The 24,276-nt window shown below is 40.1% G+C and overlaps 1 protein-coding gene across 26 annotated transcripts in view; it reads left to right on the forward strand.

The window, feature by feature from the left end:
- The window catches only part of AFDN (afadin, adherens junction formation factor), a 134,738-nt gene that overhangs the window by 64,278 nt on the left and 46,184 nt on the right, over nucleotides 1-24,276 (forward strand). For 12 of the 26 annotated variants that reach the window (XR_010371925.1, XR_010371926.1, XM_064445582.1 and 9 more), the window contains 10 exons: nucleotides 4,928-4,989; nucleotides 5,886-6,091; nucleotides 9,333-9,353; nucleotides 10,097-10,242; nucleotides 12,512-12,606; nucleotides 15,438-15,703; nucleotides 16,215-16,358; nucleotides 18,838-19,036; nucleotides 20,824-20,927; nucleotides 23,520-23,624. Coding sequence is in view for 24 of the 26 variants with exons in the window: in XM_064445582.1 (XP_064301652.1) it covers nucleotides 4,928-4,989; nucleotides 5,886-6,091; nucleotides 9,333-9,353; nucleotides 10,097-10,242; nucleotides 12,512-12,606; nucleotides 15,438-15,703; nucleotides 16,215-16,358; nucleotides 18,838-19,036; nucleotides 20,824-20,927; nucleotides 23,520-23,624 (1,348 nt within the window). In the remaining 2 variants the exon portion in view is untranslated. The remainder of the gene's footprint in view (nucleotides 1-4,927; nucleotides 4,990-5,885; nucleotides 6,092-9,332; nucleotides 9,354-10,096; nucleotides 10,243-12,511; nucleotides 12,607-15,437; nucleotides 15,704-16,214; nucleotides 16,359-18,837; nucleotides 19,037-20,823; nucleotides 20,928-23,519; nucleotides 23,625-24,276) is intronic. The other 14 variants (XM_064445606.1, XM_064445597.1, XM_064445591.1 and 11 more) reach the window with 3 other exon arrangements.

Below are 24,276 nucleotides of genomic sequence, written 5' to 3' on the forward strand. Positions count from 1 at the left end.
AGCGAGAAGGGCTCCCCTCAGCCCCCCCTTCTCCAGGCTAAACCCCCCCAGCCCCCTCAGCCGCCCCCCAGCACACTTGTGCTCCAGACCCTGCCCCAGCCCCGCTGCCCTTCTCTGGACACGCTCCAGCCCCTCCAGGCCCTTCTTGTCCCGAGGGGCCCAAACCTGAGCCCAGCATTCGAGGTGGGGCCTCCCCAGGGCCGAGCACAGGGGCCCCATCCCTGCCTGGCTCCTGCTGGCCACACCAGGGCTGACACGAGCCCAGGGGCTGGTGGCCTCCTTGGCCACCTGAGCACACTGACAGCTCATGTTCAGCCAGCTGTCAGCCCGCACCCCCAAATTGCTGTTCAGAGAGACCTATGCAACAAGAATAGCATGAACTTGCAAAAGTGAATGTGAAGTCTTGGTCATGAGACAGAAAATGCCAAGAGAGATGTAGGCTGAAGCCTGACTGTTTGGGTGCTAGGTCTGCTGAAAAGAGCCTGGGGTCCTGGTGTACAGCAAGCTAAACTTGAGTCAGCAGTGTATCCTTGCAGGAGTGAAGGCAAGCTATGTCCTGGGCTGCATCAGCAAGAACACAGTCAGCAGATCAAGGGATGTGGTTATCTCTCTTTATCTGGCTCTTTTTAGGCCACACCTGGAACACTCCATCCAGTTTTGGTGCCCCCAGTTTGAGAGAGAGTTTGAAAAACTGGCGGCAGTCCTCTGAAGGGACATCTCCACCAAGATGATTAGGGGATTAAAGAACTTGATGTATGAAGAAAGGTTGAAGGGATTGGGGTTTTTTCACTCTAGAGAGAATGTGGTTCAGGGTGGATCTAATCACAATCTTCCAATACCGAAAATGGTAGTTACAGAGAGGATGGAGGAGCTGTCGTCATAAGGATGCTGGTTGACAGGCAAAGAGGCAATGAGCAGAGGTTGCTTCGGGGAAAATTGTCTGGCCGTAGGGAGCAGAGGGGAGGAACCTTCACTGTGGGACCAAGCGAACACCGGGGTATGTTGCTCAGAGAGCTGGTGGAATCTCCCTCACTGGAAGTTGTCAAGATTCTGCTTGACAAGGCTCTGGATAACCCTGGATAAATCCCTGCTTTCAACAGAAGGTTGGAGCACAAGATCTCTAGAGGTCCCTTTCAACTCAGGATTCTGTGCGATTGTTTTTTGGGGCAGAAAACTGCTCCCACCTGCTGAGCTGAATTCCTGATGTTCTAGTGGTTTGTAGCAGGGACATCTTTTAAATGCTTTCAGTGAAGTTAGAGTAGGATACAACTCGGTGCTACGATAGAGTGCCTGGGCATCTTGAGTGTCTTTTTTGGAACTTTTTATTAAGGTTGCTGAAGATTTGATGACTCCTTGTTGAATTACTAGTGTGTTAACTGTAACTTTCCTCCCTCATAAAAGATCAACAAAACTGCTGTATGAACTTTTTATAGCCTGTCAGAAGTTCGCGAGGCTTTTACTGTTAATATTTCTTGAGTTCCAACTGTGCTTTTTTATGTGTATGAAGATCGTTGAATTTCCATATTTCTGCCTTTCAGCAAGAGCACTTCTTATAAAGAGGATTATTTTGAGCTATAGTTCTGTATTTCAAAAATAGAGCCATTTGTGAGCTACATCTTGGCTTTATTTTCTTTTTTAAAAAACTTTTTAAAATTCCTTCTGGAGCCTATGTGCATACTAGTCGTCTTGTTACTATCCACAGTTTGTTTCACCTTGGTACCTGTGTGCAGAGAACGTTTTTAGAGAGGCATCCAAATTACACTTAGACTTGTGATAGCTACAACTGCAAAGATCCTTTTTTCTCACCAATGTTAACATTGCTATTTTATTTCTGTGTCTATCCTGTGTGTGTATAGTAGGTGTTGTGTAATTACACAGAGTTATTTATCTAAATACAGCATTTCTATCACACGCTCTTTCTCAGTATATTCACTGTATTGAGATTAACACATTAGCAAAGTCAGGCTCTTGAATTAGGAAATGCAGGCGGAGTTGCGCAAGTAAACTGAATTATTCCCTGTTGTGGATGTGTTTTTGTGACTCTTTAGCCAGGCTTCCTCTGGGATACTCTGGTTTCATTTTGGGGAGTGTAAGGATGGTAATTGTGGAGTAAAGTAGCTGCTGTGCTAGTCTGAAAAACCAAAAAATCTTCACCGTGCCATTCCAGGTCGTTACTGTGCCACTGGGCCACCTCTGCGCTCGGTGTCCGTGTCCGTTTTTTGTGTTTGTTCATCACTGCTGGTCAGAGGTGAATAATAAGGCAAATAAGACTTTCTTCTGAACACTCACTGAATGGGTGAAAGGCCAAAGATTAGAACTTGGCTGCCTTATTTTTTTTCATCTCTAGTCCCTATAAACAAAATAACTGAAATCTGAGAGCGTAACTCCCAATTTACTTATTGGGTATAGTTTTTCTGTTTGAAATGCAATTCTGTGAAATAAGAGATGATGACTGTTCAGTTAAGGGTTACGGTTATACATCCTCGTTAGGTAACTGACTTCAGTTAGCATGAGCAAGCATATAATTAAAAAAAAAAAGGAAAAAGGTTTTTTCCCTTGGATACCCTTCAGGAGTTCTTAAAAATGTGTTTGGTTGGAATGAGAGTAGTGATATATGAGTGGTATTAATGGATGCAGGCATTTACCTGGTTCCTAATTTTAACGTGCCTTACAGAAGTTGTCCGTAGCTGGTACCCCGGCTAAAACAACCACGCGAGGACAGAGGAGAGAGATGGTGTTTTTTTTTCCTGCGACTTATCCTAGACAATTCTTCTAGGAGAATACAGAAATACCTGGAGAATGTATTACGGTTTTAATGCAGTTTTAAAGTGTAATATTACCTGACACTATACTTAGAGAGGAGGCAACCCCTAATCAATATTTTATGGCTTTGCTAGACATACTCGAAGTTGAGTTTCAGACTGGTTTAGCTCAGAGAATTTTGTCACCGCAGAGAGGATTTTTCTATAAAAGCGATAGCACAAAGACAATATACACTTAGAACGTATCCAGTAACAAAGCAGGTGGCCTTGCTGCTATCATAGCAGAAGCACAGAGAGTTATTTTAACTTAATTTTCCAATTTGCAAAGCTTAATTAGAGAGTATTTCTTTTGTGCGTGGTTAGGGAAGGCAGAAACGGTACATTGGTTGAAGGAAACTCATACTAAGTCAGCTAAAATAATTGACTTGCTGCATCTGTTCCTAGAGAACTAATTCACAGGTAAAACTAATATGAAGTAGGAAAATATTAATTTACTTTCTCTCTTAAAGCCCATTTCCAAAATTCTGTAAGCAATCTTGCACTAATCTGTATCAGTTCTCATCCCTTGTGCCACTTTCCCTCCCATTGGAGGGGAGGCTGAGAATCCTCTTCCTTCCATTGTGCTAAAAAGGGTCACTGTCTTTTTGTTCTGAGGAAAAGGAGATAAATCATCAGCTGAAACCTGTCACTGGTGTACTAGCCGGTTTGCTGAAACACTACTTTGTCTTATTACCATTCCTATACTGACAGATGAAAAATTTCTCCGGAGTTACCGCTATCGTTCTATTTTAGTAATGCTCTGTGAGGATTATTCTCCTGCAGAAGTCATTAAGTTCTCAGTGAAGCCAATGCACTTCTGGCAGCGTGGAGGTAGTGAGAAATTGGTTCATCTTAAATTTCTAGCAATAAAAACAGAGGAAATGCTACAACGTACACACCAGCTGAGTGGTCCTCGTAAAGAGAGCATGCTGGCGTATTTGAAATGGCAGAAATCTGTGTACCTGTTCCCCGCTGTTCCTTACTTTTAGCTCCCCAGAACATTTTTTTGCTGAGTTTTTTTATAATAAAGCTTTATCTAGACGACATAACTGACTTTGCTGCGGGTTAAAGTTTTTGCAAGTTTAAAAAACAAAACTACTCCACTGAAACCCAAAGGTGCCCTTAGCTTTTTGATTGAATGTGCTAAAATTTAATTTTAGATCTTTTGACATCAGCCTTCAAAGTTATCCTGTGGATTTTTACTACAGGAGATAGCTGGGTAAAGGCCTTCAGGGTCTTATCTCCACTTTGTAGCGTAACTAAAACTTCTCAGGAGGACGAGGCTTATAAAATCGTACTACATTCCTTTATCAGAGTTGCTGGGGAAAGTAGAAAGCCACCTGTTGTGTTACGTGTGGTTAAAAATGGCTATTGCATGCAGAAGATGTTACGCTTTTACGTATGTCCTAAAAGTAGGTGCCCAGCTACAGAGAACCGCTCAGTTAATGCTTTTGCTTAAGGGAGGAATGAAATACGTGCTTAACCTTTTGTACACAACAGAAAAATCAATTCTCTTTTCATTTTTCTCCTCCGTGAGTTCTCAGGTAGGCACTGATACTAGAGCGCGGCGGTCAGTGTAAGTGAGGCCATAGGCTCATGGAATGGCTGCTGTTTCTCACCATAGCATAGCAATCGCCGGGTGAGTGTAGGGGCTAGATTTTACCTCCTTTCCCGCCTTACTGGAAGAAAGGACAACTAAGTTGACCAAGTTCTCAACGGTGTCGAGGTCATTAAAGATAGCAAGGTACATTTTTCGTAGCTGAGCTCACGTTTCAGGTGAAGCTTCATTGACTTGCTTTCGCGTGTCCGTGAATAATTTGTTACCTGAATCCTGTCGAAGGATCAGTTTGCCGTCTGCCGATCAGTCTGCCGCCCAGTGCAGAAGAGGGTGTTCCTTAGTATCACAGACTCCACAGTTCAAACTGTGTTTTGACCTGTTGTGTTGTGGGCAAATACATACCTTGAATGACTCTAGAGGAAAGGTAAAAAAAAAAAAAGGATCATTTTGGGGAAGGCTGTTGTGTCAGCATTTGGAACCAGTGTATTTGGAAAAATCTGTAATTTTACAGTGGAATTAATATCACCCGTGTGGACTGTTTGTTTCAATTTTTGCCTTCCTTCTTTAGATCTCAGGACACCCATGGACCAGAACTGATACTACCTGCCAGTATTGAATTCAGGGAAAGCTGTGAGTAAATTGTGAAGTAGTAACTCTAACCTATTGACAGGTTTTTGTCTATGGTGTATTATTTTAGTCAGCTTGAAAACTTAAGGGTAGCTTAAGCAAACGTTGAAAAGAATAATGACTAAACAGATGATGGCTAATCCAGGAATACCACTTATTTTGTTGGGGAGGGTGAACAGACCCTTTGGGTGTTGAGGCAGGTTCACGCGTATCTATTTCTAATTACATTTCAACTCTTTATTTTCAGATATTCAAATTTAACTGTGAAAAATTGTTAATCCTACCTCCTCAACAGTACTCTGAATTCATTCTGTTCTATATGGTTCTCCATGCCTTGGATAACAGATTGCATCTTGGTCAAAACCCATTTTATATAAAATACGATTAGGTTTAAATTTTCATTTAGAAATTTAATGTTTTGTTATCTTGATCCTCAGGTTTTTAAGGTCTCAGATCGGAAGAAAAATATCATGCCAGAGATTGTCCAGACTTCAAATATGTGAAACTAAGTAGATTTGTGAGCAAGCAAAGACAGACTTTTATTAGTATAAAATTCCCTATGATAAGGGAGCTTTGTAGGAGTTGAACGGACAAGAGAAAACTTGCATTTTCCTGTTCCCTTGAAGATGCAAATTTTCAGCAAAGAGAAAAGAGATAGTACAGAAATGTTTCCTGGTGATCAGATTTTCTAGCTTTATATAGTACTGTGTTGTTGTTGTGCCTAAGTAACTGTAGTATATAATAAACGATTTAGAGTTCAAATTCCTGTAAGTTGCTCCGCTCTCCCCGCCCCATCCTCCGAAAAGAAATCCTCAGTGCCCCAAGTTATGAAATTGTTTTATTTCATTTTCTTTCTGTCTTTGGCTTTGTGACTTTTTTTTCCCCCTCTTTCTCTGCAGCTGAAGATGCCTTCTTATCTGCCATTATAAATTACACAAATAGCTCGACAGTTCATTTTAAGCTGTCACCTACGTATGTTCTGTATATGACATGTCGGTATGTATTGTCAAGCCAGTACAGACCTGACATCACTCCTACTGAGCGTACTCACAAAGTCATTGCAATAGTCAACAAGATGGTGAACATGATGGAAGGAGTTATACAGGTGAGTTTCTCTGCAAAAACATGTCAAGGGAATTTGGTGCATCTCTTAGATTATCTAGTAACCTTCTTAGGCTTTGCTTAGCGTTAACCAACTGTTGGTAAGGGTCAGACTAATACCTGCATTGACTGCCCATATGAAGGTTTGCTTTTTGTGCCAATGAACAATGTGAGTGGTAAGAAACTCTCGTGAGCCATGCGGGAGGTCGGGGAGGGGCTGTTGCTCTGAAGATACGCGCTCTGACGATAAGTTACTCTTCTGTTCTCTAGAAGGTAAGGTCTTTGCAAGGATTTTGGGCTGCAAACTCTTGTAAAACAAGTTGGATGTGCTGCTTAAAGAATATCTTGTTTGTCTGCAGGGTTTTCTCAGAGGAAAAGTTGAAATATGTTTCTGTATTTATTAAAACACATACGTTTGCAAATAGTACTGCCATAGCAGCCCGTATAGAGCAAGGACCCTGCTGCGATGGCACTGTACGAGCATAACAAACGCATCAGTCCTGCTTTAGAGAAATCACGGTGCAAGTGTTATGCTACAGGTTGATTAAGGGAGAAGAGGAAAGTGAAAAAGAGAGTGGCATGGAAGTCAAGCAAACCAAAACTGTTCAGCTTTTGTTCAGGTTTTGGGAAGATCTGGTAGAGTTTTCAGTAGGGAGAATGTTAGAATTAGGCAGCTCTGGAAACAGTTACAACAGGCTCCCACCTTCCACGAGAAAGAATGGGAGAAAATGCCAGCCTTGAAGACACTTCACAGTCAGAAAACAGAGACTAGACTTCCATGTACATTCTGAAGCTGATGAGAGACTGAAAGGTGGTTTGAGTCTGAAGTGAACTATTACATTGCTTTGAGTCTTGATGCCGTGGTAAATGGGTATTTGATAAAATTGAAATGGGATCAGAAGTTAAATATTCAGGTTCTGCTATTAAAAAAAAAACCTGGCTGCGGAAGAATGAGTTTGTTAAAGTCAGAGAGGAGACGGTGGCAGTAGTGGAGAACATGAAGTGCAGGGGGTCTGAAAATAAGCAGTTTAGTTGGGAGAATGGAAATTACACAATGAAAGGATAGGCTTCAAATATAATCTGGAAGTTACAGGCTGAATCGAAGTCAGTCACACGGTTTATGTAACCGGTGCAAACTAGTAACAGTGACCCCAAAAGGACACGGATGACAGGGATGGGTACAGTGGGAAAGCAAAGGTAAAGTTCTGCATTCTTTGTGTTGAACTAAAACGGGTAACCATGTAGCTGCTAGAAGATGCTAGAGAGGTGGGCTCAAAAAAAGCAAAGCTAGAAAATAGCTTATTCTGTGACAACATGAATTTACAGCACTGAGAAGGGCTCCCCAAATCGAGTCCAGCCTTGTGGTTGTTGCAAGCAAGTGTATTTTCTTTAATCCTGCTAATAGTATTGCAGAACTGTTAAAACCACGTGTTTGTCTGGACCGTCCTTTGTGAAAGGCCTCGCCTACACTGCAGCCTTGCAACTCTGTAGTTGCAGTCTAATCTCCAACGTAAAATTTAAGGAAGACATCAAGAAAGAGGAAGCTACCTTTGTGGTTTGCGAAAGATGTTACCTGGTTGCAAGAAATAAACTGAAGAGACTTGGAGGTTGAAAACTGGGAGGAAGTTCTTCTAAATGTCGCGCTGAAGAAGCTGGAGGAAAGGGGGGGAATTACAGATGTGATGGAAGGGTAGAACTTCGGTGAATTTGAAGCTTAATGGGATGGAGACAAAGAAATGCATTGATTCTAAAGCTTGGCCAGGAAAACGTCATTAGCTTGGACCAGTCTTAGTGGGGTGTAAACAGTACTAGCTAAGCTAAGTCAAATTACTTCATCTAAACTGTAGAATGAGCAGTTACATTGATGGCTGTCACAGTTAAACTCCCGTGTAATCGGTCCCTGTACCACAACAGCTTTTTGTATGTCTCGACCGTAAAGCGTGCACGCACTGGAAAGCGGTCTGAGGGTGTGAAAGATGGAGAAGGCGGATGGGGGGCAAGGGGAGAGAGGCACCCAAAACAGAAGTAGAGGGGAGGTGCACAAACTCTTGTGCTGTACTGTGGGAGTAAAATAAATTTAGATCTTAATTTTGCCTGCCTAGATGGCATGGAGGCTTGATAGCTTTCTGAAGATGCTCAAGAAGTACTTGCTAACAAATTGTGTCTGTAGCTTTGCATTAGTGTATGCCAGTATTATAGAAGACTTCATATGAGATAGGGATAAAATTGGAGAGATCTATGAGAAGGATCAGTGCTTTCAATAAAAATCCAGGAATAGAAACTTAATTCATATTAAAAAAGCCATTTTTTTTGTATCCTGACTTTTTTTTTTTCTTCAAATCATTCCATGGCATTTCTGATCCTCTGCAAATCTTAACATTTTTTGTAGAGGGAGCATCTACTTCCATTCTGTGCCAACACATCTTCGGCCAGTTTCAGAGTGCCTTGCCTGGAAAGGGGGAAGAAACAAAAAAGCAGTGGCAATTTGGTCTTTTGAGCTCTAACTAAAATTATAACAGTAACAGCAAATGACACCGCAAATTTTTGCATCTAAGTTCACTGCGTTCCAGGTGGGGGAGAGTGGTCTGAGTAGAAAGCCAAGAAGAATTCAGTTTTAAATATTCAGACCAATGTATCTGGTGGGGTTTTTTTTGTTTGCTCAACTGTGTAGCTTTTATGTACCAGCGTTTAAGCAGCTTAGTGTGGTATTTCATCTGGCTCTTTTTTGTTATTTAAAAGTCTTTTTGTTCTTTGATTGAAAAGCCATGTATTAAACCTGTCCTAGGTGTTTTATGGTTTTCGGTTTGTTTTTTATTTATTTATTTATTTTATTTTTATTTTTCTGGTGGGGATTTTCTGTCCCCCGTTGTGTGTGTTTGTACATTGTCTTCATTGCAGCAGTGTGGGCAAATAGCTGCCTGGACCTGTTACTTTGGAGTTTCTGTGGTGCACTGAGCATGGAATAACCAACTAGTCTGGGATGTCAACTAGTACAGGGCATTCCTTGAACTAACCATGACGCGGGCACTTCAGTTCTTGGCTGTTGTGCTACTAGTCCTATTAAAATAATTCATTTTTCGAAAGGGGCTCAGTTGCATCGTAGCTACTGATTAATGCATCTCTGTATAACTGTGAACGTAAGTGTTGTACCTTCATATTTAGTGTTTGATTTCTAAAGCTATCATGATTGTTCACAAGTTTCTTTCTTCTATTCTGTTTGATTTCCTTCGTCTGTTTTTCTCCAGGAGGTAGACCAGGTTGATCAGGTAGGATATATTGCTGGGAACTGATCCTAGCTACGTTGGCTTAGCTCAGTTTCTCATGCTGCTTCCATATCAAAATACAGTACTCAAACAGCTGGACTTGAACGGTTCATAACACTCATTCAGCAACTGGAACATGCAGTACTAAAATCCTTTTTTGACTTTGCAACTTTTACGGCATTCCATAATTTCTGCTTAACGCACTTCAATGTGGATATGAAATGACCGAAGTTCTTTTTTCTTCCCTTTATTTTCTTTTTTTTGTTGTTTGTGGTTCCTATTCTTTGGATTTCATCTGAGGTTGCCTGGCCTGGCATTTGTGGTCGGGAGATGGTGAGATAGATCAGTACTTGATACTGAATCACCTGGTATCAAAGCCAGTGAGCGCAGTATCAGGGTGGCAGTGGGCAGTAGTGAATATGCGCTTAAAAGTGCACAGATTACCAGATACTGCATTCTGCTAAGCTCTTAGCACTGCGCAACTAGATGCTTACACCGTGGCTTTATTGATATGGCTATTGGCAATTTAACAGAATTTCATATGTTCAGTGAACGTGTTAAAATTGAACTTACCAGTTACAGCAATGGCAATATTACCTATAAACATTTTGCAAATATCTGGTATCTGAGATATGTTTGGTGAAATGGGAAAAGGTACTGGTCTATCTTTTGGAGCCTTTTTAAGCTGCTGTGCTTTTTCAGAAAGCTATTGCCCGGTATTATTTCTTGTTTCTTTCTACTTACAGAAACAGAAGAATATTGCTGGGGCGCTTGCCTTTTGGATGGCAAATGCATCTGAATTACTGAATTTCATAAAGCAAGACCGAGACCTTAGCCGAATTACCGTGGATGCCCAAGATGTTTTGGCACACTTGGTTCAAATGGCATTCAAGTAAGGCTATCAAGCGTCTGCTTCACTTAACGTATCCTGTGTTTCTGTGGTTTTTAGAATAACTTCACATTTTTTGCCAAATTTTAGGTGTAGCAATAATGTCTTTTGTTTATTGTTTAAGTCCCCCTCTCAGATATTTAAGAGAGGCTAGACTTACTTCTTTAGACGTATACTTTGTTTTGTACATATGGATCCCCTGGCCAAGCAAGGAGTTTCATCTGTTCGCTGTTCTTGTGATAGTTGAGGCTGCCAATGAAAACTTTAGGGGAATGTTGTTTAAATTTAGTTTGTGTTGATAGCTTTCTTTTAATTTAAGGGTTTTTATGGAGATGCGAGGAAAGGTTATTTTTGCTGTTAATATATAAATGCATAGGCTTAAATAGTTTTGGGTCTTTAAAGTAATGAACCTTGCGCTCTTTAAGGGCTTCTAATTATATTCATATCTACTCCTTTCATAATTCACATAAATAGAAATTTGCACAGTGGGTTTTTTTGCGTCCTTTTTTCGTGAAAATGTAAAGACAGGTTATGGCTTGGGGTAAATTCAGCCTATGGTGGTCAGCTCAGGCAACTACAATACTGATTAAAAGAAAAATTGAATGAAGTATCCAATGGGAAGGGAAGTCCTCCCAGGAAAGGATCCTGGAATAAAGATAACATTGGCTGAGCACAGTGCTAATCAACAGGAAAGGTGTAATTTTTGTACAGATTTAGATTATTTTTTCCTTCCCTAGGTCCGTGTTGAACAAATCTTCCTCGGCAAATTTGTGTCGCTGAAACTAACATCTAGAGAACTCTCAGTGTACCTTGGGTGACTTATGCCCAGCTTTCCCCGACTTGTAGGATGCCTGTTTTAAATGTAGTCTCTTCATGCTCCTGTAATAGCACAGAACATAATACTCTCTTTATACCGTGCCAGGGTAGGGAGACCATGGTTTAACTGCTTAGCTTTCAGGGGGCTCTGAAGATCAATATGTCATATGTGAATGCGGTATGTGAAACCTTTTCATTGCTTTCTGAATGTTGGAAAGGTGTCAGAGAAGCACCAAGCCACTTCGTGTATACTCCCACAGGGAAAATAGGGTATAGCAAGTAGCTATTTTGACAGAGCCTTCTCTCTCTCTTTTTTTTTTTTTTTTTTTTTTCCTTATAGCACCTCTAAATTACTGTTAATGAGGTTATGCCTTTTGGCCACAGAGCAGTGTTTTGGATTGGTGTCTTGAAACAACCCTTTGCTACTTCAGTTTGCTAGATAGTCATTGAAGTCAGAATACTTCTGTGGCCAGGAAGGAATGGCACTGTATTTTTCCCTGTACGTGATGAGCAGGCTGGATGTAAAAGGGTTTTTCTGAATTCTCCCCCAAGTACGCTGTAACATGGGAGATTTTGAATGGATGCATTAAACTTTTGGAGAACAGAACTGTGGCATCTATGTTTACAAGGCAAATTAAAAAGCACAACAGAAGCATCAAAAGAAAGAAATCTGCTGTGAAAATGTTATTTGATGGTAGCAACTGGCATATACCAGAACTGGTTGAAATTGCAATGGCTTCCGTTTTCTAGCAGTTTGAGGGTGTTTCATTACAAAGGTTACCACTGAAACAGAAAGGGGAGTTGTAGAAAGCCATGAAGGTTTTGCTTTATGGATGTGATTAAACTTGATTCCCTTTTAGTTTCAGTTCTTAACAGAAAATGTGTAAATGAATTATCAAAAACAGTGTTAAAGAAAATGTTTAATTATTAGAAGAGAAAGAATACTAAGCCAGGCTTTTTATTTCACTGCAGTTAAAGGTAAGAGAAATATAAGAATAAAATGTTTACACAGAACACTGGGGCCATTCAGGATCTTGTGTGTTGGCTCAGAATAGGATTTTTTTCTTTTTAATGCTACTCATGGTGGATTTTAAACAGAGAAAAGTGTATTTCTGTTTGGAAAAAAAATAGTTTTTGCAGTTGTACAGAACTCAGGTTTGTCCTGACAGCATCCCTTTGTGCAGCACATGACTTGCTCTTACAAGTGTGCAGCGGGATTGCATTGAGGTTGTCAGGGAGCACACGGAGCTGCTTAATTCTTTTTCCAACATTTCTAGGAAAGGTGTGGGAGAACGGGTCTCTGGCCTTACAAAAACTGTTACTGGGTTCCCTAAGTCACATACATAACACTGCGATTTCAGGAGTCTTGTCGTTTGATAGATCTCTTTTCTCTACAAGCATTCAGAATGAACACATCAGGATTTTAAAATGCCTTTGTTTTCTCCTTCCCTTCCAGGTACCTGGTTCACTGTCTACAAACAGAGCTTAATAACTACATGCCAGCCTTCCTTGATGATCCAGAGGAAAATAATCCTCAGAGGCCTAAAATAGGTTAGACTGCTTGATCATTACTTGTGTCTTCTAAACCGTACAATTAATTAGCAATAAACAGAATTTTTCTGAACGGTGATGTGACATTTACAAGTTGCCCAAACCACTGAGAATTGTTTAGATCAATTTCATATGGATGACAAAGGAAAGTAGTGACATTCAGATGATCTGTATTAGGTTTACAAAAAACATGGAATAATTTAGTTTGGAGGGGAACCTCTGGTTGACATCTGATCCAGTGTTTTGCTCAAGGCAGGTTCAACTGGATCAGGTGGTTCAGAGTATTGCCCAGTTGAGTTTTGAATCTCCACTGAGGGATGGAGATGCCACAACATCTCCAAGTAACCTGTTCCAACGTTTGACCACCCTCATGGTGAAAATGCTTTTGCTGTATATAATTGGAATTTCCCATGTTGCAATTTTTGTGTTGGTTTGTCTGTTGTTCTGTGCCATTACTGTGCCCTTTGAGAATGATCTTGTTCCAAACCCTCGCTTTAGGTAGATGAAGGCAGCAAAAAGCTGTGCCTTTAGCCTTCTCTTTCCCCAGGATGAACCAAATCCACTTCTCTGTCCCTCTTTTATGTCGTTCCTTTCAGCTGCCTAATCATCTTGGTGACTTTCTGCTGAATTTGCTCCATTAAATCTGTGTTTTCCTTGAGCTGCAGAGTCTAAAACTGGATGCTCTTCTCCAGATGCAGTCTCATAAATGCCGAATGCATAGGAGGGATTGCTTCCCTGCCTTTTGCTAGCGTCACTGCTGCTTACTTAACAGCTTAGTTTACGACTGGCTACCTTTCAGACAAGCACATACTGCTTAATCACATTCAGCTTGCTGTTCACCAGGCTCTCTGCATCATTTTTGGCAGGGCTGCTTTATATCCAGATGGCACCCAGCTTCCACTGTTGCATAGAATTATTCCTTCCCAGATGCAGGACTTTGCAGTTGCCTTTGAACTTTATGAAGTCCCTGTCAGCCCGTTTTCCAGCCTGCTGAGGCCCTTCTGAAAAGTACTTTTTCCGTTCTGCGTATCAGTATTTCCCCCAGCTTGGTATCATCTGTGAGTTTGCTGAGAATGCGTTCCACCCAGTCGCCCAGGTCACTAATAAAGTCATGAAACAGTACCAGTCCCAGCGCCGCTCCGTGAGGGAGGCCACCAATAGCGGACTGCCAGCTGGACTTCGTATGCACAAATCCACCAAGTCCCGTGGTCCAGCCAATTCTCTACCTACATTATCACTGGCTTGTCTTCGGCAGTTTCGCTATAAGGATTCTATGGGAGAACCTGACGAAGTGACTCCCAGGGCCTAAGGTTAAGCTGACTTGCCTTGTAGATTCCTGCCAAGAATCCCTGCCATGATACTTTAATTATGAGAGTGTTTCACAGCAATGTGAGCCCTCCTGGGCGGTTCCTGTCCATGAGAGCGTTCTGGTCACGTGTGCTGTCCTGCTATGGCTGTAATCCCAGCTCAGTGACTGCGCTCAGACTTCTAACACCTCGTTTTCCATGCTGAACACGTTCACGCGCAGGCCCCTGAGGTAGGACCCCAGTTGAGCTTTTCATGGGGGAAGTGTGAGAGCCTCCCACATTATGTAGCCCGATGGCTAAAGAAGGAGATGGAAAATGTAAAAAATATTTAAGTTTGAAGGGATTAACCAGGGGTAGAAGGTTAGGAAGAGTTAAGAAGATAGCGACGTTCTGAATAATCGAAGTAAAGATGATCTGCAGAGCTATTAAGTACAGTTATCCTGTTCAACTACAGAGAGTATTTATACAAAATTCATATATACTTTTTGGTCGTCTGGGTTTTAAGCTTGCTGCAGTTGTTCTCTTCCTTCATTGAACACTGAAGGAAGAATATAAAGGTGTCCTGTTTTGGTTTTAGTGCCCTGTACTGTGAGAGAGAGAGAACTTCTGGGACACGAACCCTGAAAAAGCAGCAAACTGACATTGGAATAAAGGCAGATGATGATCATTATTTCAGTTACATTTGAGTTGCTTTATAGATTTCTGTCTTATACAGATAACCTTTCTCAGTCGCAATCCTGTGTTTCAATGCCAAAGCAATTAATTTGGCGGTCTGTTCAGTAGAGATTTCAGATAAAAGTATTGCCGTAAAAGAAGGCCGGGAGATGAATGTTTTACTTATATTAATCTATTCCACCAGGAGGCACATGAGGGTGTTCGCTCTTGGTGGAGCTAACAGGAGGACCCTGTTGCTTCTTACGTAATTTTGCAGTGAACTAATGGGCAAAAGGAAATTTAAATAATATTTTTTTAAAAAATCACAGAAGCGCAAAATGGTGGGGGTTGGAAGGGACCTCTGGAGATCATCGCGTCCCACCGTGTGTAATGTGTAAACACAAGGTGCATTCTGCAGTTCAACAACATCATGCAATGCAAATAGTTTCTACGGGAGCTCTTGAATATAGTTTGGTATTTAACTGCAAGGAGCTATGGAATAATTGCAGTATGCATCGGAAACGGTAGAATATCAAGGTTTTAACTTGTTATTAAATAACAGAAACATGAGTTTACTCAAGTGAGGACATGATTTAAGTGTCAGATATAACCAATTATGTACTTGTGTACTAAATATTTACCCAAAAGAATTTATTTTCATTTCAGAGATAAAAAACATATTGCAGCTATCAGTTTAATGTTGCTCCACCTTGAAAACCATGAAGCAGTAAATTTATTTCTGAAAGTCTGTTTAACTTAAGAACACGTAGGTTCCACCTAGCTTTCACTCACGCAGGTTAGGTGTATTGTTATTTATGGCCTAAATCAGTTGTACATTGCAGTATGTGACTGTGACTTTTTGTTTTATAGATGATGTGCTGCACACATTGACTGGAGCTATGTCCCTCTTGAGACGATGTAGAGTGAACGCTGCCCTGACTATACAGCTCTTCTCCCAGCTGTTTCATTTTATCAACATGTGGCTTTTCAACAGATTAGTTACGGCCCCAGATTCAGGGTTATGTTCACATTATTGGGGAGCTATTGTTCGTCAACAGTTGGGCCATATCGAAGCCTGGGCAGAAAAACAGGGTTTAGAATTGGCTGCTGACTGCCACCTGAGCAGAATAGTGCAGGTGAGTGGGTGAACTGATCAGCACTTCTTATGTAATTGTATATTCAAAGAGAATACTTATATTTTCTGTGTTCCTAGAGAAGAGCCTGTGGACAAGTACAGTCTGTGCGAGTCAATCCTGGAACATCGGAGTAGCATGCAAAGGCACAAGATATGTTTTCAGCATCATTAATCGTTAAGCTACAAGTGAAATTAATAATTAGTGATTTTAGCTGATATGCCGTTCAATTTCTGTTTATATGACTGAGCTATAACTATGCTGAACAGAGACAAGAAGAGCAGCTGAAAAACTGATATGCCTCATTTACGATAGGTTTAATATTAATTAATCTTGTAGGTACAGGAGATATATTTAGTGGTTATTTCCTGGATATTTTTGTTGCTTCCGTAACAAGTCTGGCTTCTTGCCTTGTCTTTTCCTATCTCTTGTCTAAATAAAACTCAGAAAGAAGGCTTAAGGTTTCATTCTGGTTTGGATTTGTCTCCTATGGCATTTTTTTTTTCTCTCCTAGGCAACCACATTGCTTACCATGGACAAATACTCAAATGCAGATGTTCCAAATATTAACAGTACTTGCTTTAAGCTGAATTCTTTGCAGCTACAAGCTTTGCTGCAGAATTATCACTGTGCTCCTGATGAACCACTCATCCCAACAGTGAGTCTCTTCTATTACTTACTCTGCTGTTTAACACACATGAGAAATATAGACTTAAAGTAAAAACTTTGGCTGAAAATAGCTACCGTATTGTGATCGGTTTGGAGTTGTGAGGAGAGTCAGAGTGGGGGATCTGCTCTCCATGCAGTAAGTATTGGTGGCATCAGCCCGCTTCTGGCCACCAACTTTGGCTGTACTTCACTGCAACCCGAGCAGGATATTACCAAATCTCTCTTACGCTGAGTTGGGATGTAAGGTAACGCTGCGTGTTGAGCACACTTAGGGAGGTGTTGCTGCACCTGACCCCGTTTGTGGATGAAATCCAGTAAGGCAGTAGAGGAGAGGTGCACAGAGCAATCCCAAAAGCTAGTTCCATGTATAGCCAGCCACAGGAACAGAGATTGAAATGTTGACTGTAGAAATCAAATGGAAGAAGCAGGAACACTAAGCTTTTTTGTTACATGTGGGATGTAAAAATCCATGAATCTTGGATCCCTTTGTATAAGCAGTGGGCAGATTGTCCTTAAATGGACAGATTGACACATGGAACATGTATGTAGGTACAGACAGATAGATATATCTCTTTATCTATAGATATATATATATGTTGTTTTCAGAAGCATTTTTTATCTTGATATTTAAGACATGACTGACTATTCCAAGTTTTATCCATGGGAAACATCTTTTTGGCAAAAGTCAAAATAGGTTTTGTGTTCCTTGCAGAACTGTAATAGTATGTGGAGGAAAATTCTTAAGGTAAACCCTGATTACAGCATAGTTGACTGATCTCAAAAATCTGAAAAGGTGAAGATAATCTAATATTTATATAAGTGAATGCACCATCTAGAAAGTCTATTTTTAATAACTTCGTGTTAGTACCTTTGATTTAATAAACAGATGTATCCAATGAGTCTAAAGGTGTTAACGGGGACTTGTCGCTTGAATATATTCTTACATATTGGCTGGATTTCTCTGACTTATCCCTGGGAATTTGCTGAAATTGAGCATTCAGATGAGAACACTTAAATGGTTTTGTTTCAACTGTGCTCCAGTAATAAAATAGTTGTATCAGGCTTACAGATTCTGAATTGCCCATTAGTGTAACTGGGGTGAGATTAAGACCAAACTATTAAGATGGTTTGGGGAGCCAAGTAGAAGCTGTAGAAAGAGATGGGAAATCACACCTGAAGCTTCCATGAAGCAAATACTTGTAGTAAAGGAATCTATGTGTAATACTTTTAGCAGCTTCAGATAAGTTAATTGTAGTAATTCTCACACCTCTGGGGTGAGTTCTCTTCCGGAAGGGATGCTGGTTAACTAGAGGTAAAGATACTTTTAAGTATTGATGCTGCCTGCTCATTCAAACGCAGGGATGGGTTGTTTCTTCGTTGCTAAGGCATGCTAAGAGCATGCAACTTGGAAGAGGCTGAGTGCGCAGAGAATTACTACTTATATCTTTTTAAAAAGCTGCCTGTAACTTCTTATTTCACTTAACCAGAGAATACTTTTGTGCTAAAACTTACACCAGCCCGAGGCATATAAGGTAACAAACAAATGGAGGAACTGTTTGAGGGGGAGAGAGAGGGACGAGCCTTTCCGTTGTGCACCCTTCTGAGTAATTTGGGATAAACAGAAGAATGTAGAAGCACCAAGTGCTGCTTGGACCTTTACTTTTTGCAAAGTATTTAGGAATTTGACTTTTAACTTCAGAATTAGTTTTCCTCAGTTCAGATAATCTAGTAACAGATACCCTACTGAAATCTTACAGACCTCTCTAAAATGTAGAAGCAAGACTGCCGTGTGCTACGTGCAACCACAGCAGCTACGTTGGGAAAAGTACACTGGTTTCACAGCGCTTTTTGTGATATTAAGCAGAATATTTGTGCACCAAATATAAAACTTAAAAGTTCCCTGCCGCACTTTGAGTAATCCTGCTCCTTCAGGGATCCTTCGCATCTTACTGGGCTCTCAGGAAATGCAGAATTAAATCAGTTCTATAAAACTTGCAGAGTATGGAATTGTAATGCCATTGGTCCTCTGTGGGTATATGTGTCCTGATGGAGCCGAAAATCCTGTCTTTACAATTTGTCGGTTTCCTTTCTGTGCATTTAGTCTTACAGAAGTATATATACATTCAACAAAGTGTCGAAAAATTTTAAAGCTGCCTGTAATTCCACCTCTGCACATGCACGTTCTATGCTATGTAGTTTTAAATACAGCTCTCATATGAAGTGAAAACATGCACCACAAGTTCTGAAAATACTGAAGTAAAAATAAATGCTTCTGTTACATTCTCTAAGTACATAATCTATGGGCAGTGTACTGACTGTACGTAGCAGAGCTAAAGAAGTTTCTTATCTGATAACTTATTTTCCAAATGCCTTTTTCGTGCAGTCATAGTATTTTCTTCATGGTAGTTTTTTTTCCTTAATGGAAATTATCCCTTTATAGTAACAATGGTTCTCTGCCTTCTGTCTAGGAATTGATAGAGAATGTAGTAACTGTTGCAGAAAACACGGCTGATGAGCTTGCTCGCAGCGACGGCCGAGAAGTCCAGCTGGAAGAGGATCCCGACTTACAACTACCTTTTCTTTTACCAGAAGATGGCTATTCCTGCGACGTTGTCAGAAATGTTCCAAGTGGTTTACAAGAATTTTTAGATCCGCTGTGTCAGAGAGGTTAGTTCTTCTGTTGTTTTACAAGGGTGCTCTTTTTTGGGGTAGTGAACTCAGAATGCAAAATATATGTTTGTTAAATGTAAACCACTTTCTCTTTATGTATGTTCCAGTCTTTTTACAGTGTGTTTTTCAAGTGTTTCCTTTTGCAACCCATAACAACTATGCAAGATCTTTTTAATCCTTACCCTTTCTTCTTGTCCCTCTCATTCACTTTCAAGGTTCTAAATAAGCAGCGCTGAGTTACTAGTGCCTACTGAAAGTTTGTTTTCCCTTTGCTCCAGAGCTTTTTTGGATTTTCTGTTAGAGCAGCAAAAATTTACGTAAATGTAAATTTTGTAATACTTGAACAATTTCAGTCAACTTGCTTTTAAAGCTAATGTGAGTTAAATGATGAAGTTACCTTTTTTTTTTTGCTCATCATCTGCTTCCATATAATGTAAAAAAAAAATCCCATGAGCTTAAAATAGTTCTTTCAACATTCATCAACATAAGAATGTATGGTTTGGGCATTTGTAGTCCAACAAAATTTCAGATGATGAGAGAGAGCTCTTGTGGTTGGACAAAAGTGACCTAAACTTGAGAAAGTAAAGCAGGGGGTCTCTTAGAGCATTTATGGTGAATGAACAAGTTGTGATCCTTATCTTGCGCTACTCAATTTTAGTAGAAGCTTTTTTGTTACATTATTTCTCACTGCTTAAAAAGCAGCTGTTTAAAAACTTTCACGGGTATGTGGTGGGTAGGACAACAAAGGAGGTTATGAACAAAGCAGGCTTACTCTATCCTACGGGGAAGTTTGCGGTTGTTGGTTCCAGCTTAGGTTATAGAAAAGCCATATTCTTACATTTAAAAAAAAAAAAAAAAAAGTGGGAAACTGACTGTTTTGAAAGTGAAGTGAGTTACAGGAGATGTAGTCTTGAGACTAAAGATGACTAGTAGAATAAATTCCTTCATTAGTAAGTATAAGTCATTTGCCATACAAATGTCTGTATGGTTATTACAAGTAAGGCCTTTTTAATGCATGCATTCAGAATTTTGCTTTTTAGGTGTTCCTTAAATTGTGCTGAGGGGACTGGTTTGCAGTAAGTCAGTGTAAACAGAGTTGCTGAAAGATGGTCTTTGTGTGGAGGAGAATCTGCTCTATTTGGATGGCGTGATTTGTAATTCAGCTGCGATGGGGATTCTCACTGGCCCTGATTTAGGAGCCAGTGTTGGGTATCTGTCAGCTGCTGTGGCTCCTTTTTTCAAAATTCTAGGAATTGCTTGGTTAACAGAAATCAAACAAAACCCCACTTTTAATTGTGTAGTTGCATTTAAAAAAAAAAAAGCGTAAGCCCAGGCAAAGCTTCACCTCTGCCAAATCGATGCTGAGACTCATGGGCTAGACTCTCTGCAAAGCAGGAGGTTTCTGTGGTGCCGTCTTTTGTTCAGAGTTCTGGTGGTTTGTGTTCTAAAAGATGACTTGGTCTTTACATGTCTCTCTTGAGTCTGGTTGGTGCAAGCAGTATTTTGCAGCCCAGGAGTGTCCTATGAGCTTGTAGTGCTTTTAAATACATCTGTTTCTCTGAAGCAACAGCTATAGAACTGTAGGATTTTGTAGACACCATCAAATTGCAGTGAATCACGTAGTGGCATCTAAGATGCGAGATTCAACATACTAATGAATATAAAAAGATAAATACCGCTATTTAGTATTTCCTTGTGGCAGGCTATTAGATTTTAACTAATCTGTTGAGAAAATACCATGACTATAAATACCATGACTATGTTGATGTTACTTTCTCTTTTAGGTTTTTGTAGACTAACACCTCATCCACGGTCACCAGGCACATGGACAATATACTTTGAGGGCGCAGACTATGAAAGTCATCTGTCACACGAGAATGCTGAGCTAGTAAGTATTGGTTCAGCGACTAATTGTCTCAACTGATACCTTGGCAAGCTATTGGTATTTTATGTGATGAGTTTTAATCCCTATTAGGAAGAACAGGCTTCATCATTAAATATATAGTTATTCAGTGATTTGGTGAATTTAAAGAACTACATGCAGATTTTTGTCAGCCAGTGTTTTTCCAGACTGTGGCATGATATAAATCTCATGTAAGCAAACTTTCTCTGTCATATTCCCCTGCCCTCGGGGTTAACAGTGAAGAAATTACTTTTAAACATAGGCAAAATATATATCTGGACGTGCATCTGTAAATAACGTGTCACGTGAATCGAGCCGCAGACTGCTTCTGTTTATAAACTGGCAGTTACCAACTAAATGTTTGGTATTATGTTGTAATCTGGTACTTTTTTATCTGCTATGTTTTCAGGAAAAACTTTTTAGTTTTCCTTTTCATTATACTTATTAAAGAAGGGTTTCACTTCAGTGTGAGGTGAATTTTTTTCTCTTGTAGGTCTGTGGTGTTTTGTTTAGTGGTGGGGTTTGTTTTTTGTTTGTTTTTTAATATGCGATAACCAAGAATATCAAAGTTACAGGACAACTTGGTTTTGGAAAGATGGTGGCTTTCTATGAAAGAATTTTTTTGAGCAACTAAAGAAAAAGCTTCATGCTTATAATTAGTATTTCAATGAAATCAGAAAGGCCAACATGAAACTAGAATTATGTTCCTAAGGCCTTCTGTGAAAAATACTTGCCCCACACTATTCAGAGGGACTTGAAAGCTTCATCTACTCTGTTCAGAACCTGAGATTTGTTAGATGACATTATGCAGTCTTGCTGCAGCGACCTAAAGAACATGCTTCCTTTACAGAGGAGAGCATCTCCTAAATCTGTATGACTGATACAGCAGAGCCCAGGCTTGAACTGGTAAGCCAGGCTCTGCAGGCTTGGTACCTTGGTGAACAGGCATTTGGTGGAGGAAACATAGCAGAGATGTTCTCGAGACTTCATGGTCTTCCTGCTCCCTTTGTTGCTCTGAAGAAGTGCAGTTTTTTAGAGCTAGTGGAAACAAAAATCATCTGAGGTTATACTAGGCACTTGCTGTTCCTCAGACTAAGAAAAAGCTGAAGTAGAGCTCTGGCCAGTCTTCCTTAAAAGGCCTGATAAAGAAATGCAGATGAGTGGATGCTACTATTTCATTCATCCATGGAAATTAATACCACGTAAGACTGTTCAAATAACCTGATCTAATTGTTTTTCTCTCTGGCGCATGTCTGTTAACCGAATGTGCTACGCTTCAGAGTTCTAAGTCTTCAGTCCTGGTGTCTGAGCAGGGCTCTAAACGCTGGTTCACAAATCACCTCTTGGTGCAATGTGTCTATATAATCGAAATACTAGGCAGATGTTCCACTTCATAGCTGTGAGGGTATTTTTGTTTAACGTGTGTTTTTTCGTTTTGTTCTGGTTTTTCTCTCCCCCCACCCCCAAGCCAAAACTATTCTGACAATTCTGCTTCTGTTGGTAGCCTGGGGAATTGCCCAGGCTACATCCTCCTCCTCAGATTTTTGCTGAAGATGTTATTTAATTCTTAGACCAAGAGAGAAATTCAGTGTAGACTAATGGCAAAATTATGTTCCTAGTGGCTTACATTTTGGAGTGTATGTTTTTTGTTGAATTAATTTAATAATGTTTCTGTTTAAATTAATGGGAAAAAAAGCTAAATAAAGTAGGAACAAATTCTGGTTTTCTGCCATCCTTGGCACAGGAGTGCTAGAATGCTCCTAGCTTAAAAACTATTTGCTTTTCTAATACTAGAACTTAATCAAAAGTGGGTTTTGTTTTTTTTTAATTACTTTCCTTTGCTTGTACTTTTACTTTGCAATGGGTCTTGTGGAACTTGCAGTTAGCAGGTTTTAATACGAATACAAACTAGGGTGCTTTACCTTACACGCTTCAGCTAACGAAGACTGTGATGGCAACTTTTTGAGTGGAGGGAACTGGCAATATTGCAAAGATATAAAAAAATTACCGAACACGTTTAGGGCTCGGGCTTTGTTCAAGTTACAGAGTTTTCAGGAGTGAAAATATTTTGAACTTTCTTTCAGGGCTTTAACTTTGCCTTAGAAATTAATTGCTCTCTTAATATCTTTGCAGAATTATTACCTTCTAGATGCAGCACTAAAAACCGAGCTCTATGGAGATGACCCTCACCTTTCTAAAAGGGGGCCTACTGAGTCTGAACCTCAGTCTTCAGTAGAAGTCACTACAGTTTTATAAACCTGTTACATTTCCAATTGTGAATCATTAATAATCTTATTCCCGAATTAGAGGAGATATGACAGATGGACTTCAAAGCTTCGGCGGTGTTCATAACACGGCTGTAGTACTTGGTAACGCGAATCCACATTAACCAAAGGTTAGAGATTCGGCCTTTAAAGCGGAGTACATGGAGTACCAGACGTGTTACTCAGGGCGTGAGATCTGCTGCACCAACAACTTAGTTTTGATCGTAGATGGACTGTTTTGCGCAGGAATCTTCCTAGCCTGGCAGTGCATATGAACACTTGTCTTTTTTCTTTCCCCTTCCCTGTTTGATAGGCTCAGCCTCTGAGGAAAGAACCTGAAATTATTACTGTAACACTAAAAAAACAAAACGGAATGGGCCTGAGCATTGTTGCTGCCAAGGTATGGAAGTCAGTTTGTGTAAGTGTTATTGAAAAAAGCTTTTCTATTTCTTTTTCATTTTTTTCTCTTTTTTTTCATCAGCCTACTGTGGAAAATGTTAATGGAAAAAATCTACTTCCCATAAGTTTGTTGTGCACATCATGTTGATTATACTTTTATTCTGGCTGCAGGAGGTTTCTGTAAAATACACAGATGTGATCAATACAAAAGGGTTTACAAAGCCATTATGACATTTTAGTTTAAACCTCTCTTACAGTTTTATTCTTTTTTTTTTTTGTTGTTCAGAGCGAAAACTTGGCAGTGTTATTAAAAGTAATTAATGAACAGGCTGATTTAGCACTTCCACTGAAAAGTAGCAGAAGTATCAAGAAAAGCAATAAAAATCAAGGCTAGAATGTGTATTTTTTAATTTTGATTAACATAATTCAAATATATACATTCAAGCTTGCATACTTTCTGCTATGAAGGCAGTGCCTCGTCTTTCACAGTGTACGGAAGCCTGTGTGGCTTCCGTTTTGCCTCTACAGCACAGAGCTACAGCGTATTAAGTACTTGGTGAAGGAGGGTGTACCTCTTGCCTGACTTGCCGAGATCGGGGCTGTTTGCTGCTTGTTCTAGCCCTAGAGAGTAACGTATAGAATGCACATACAGCTCCAGCCACCAGGTGGAG

The sequence above is a fragment of the Phalacrocorax carbo genome, chromosome 3, assembly GCF_963921805.1.
Source record: "Phalacrocorax carbo chromosome 3, bPhaCar2.1, whole genome shotgun sequence".
Lineage (NCBI taxonomy): Eukaryota > Metazoa > Chordata > Aves > Suliformes > Phalacrocoracidae > Phalacrocorax > Phalacrocorax carbo.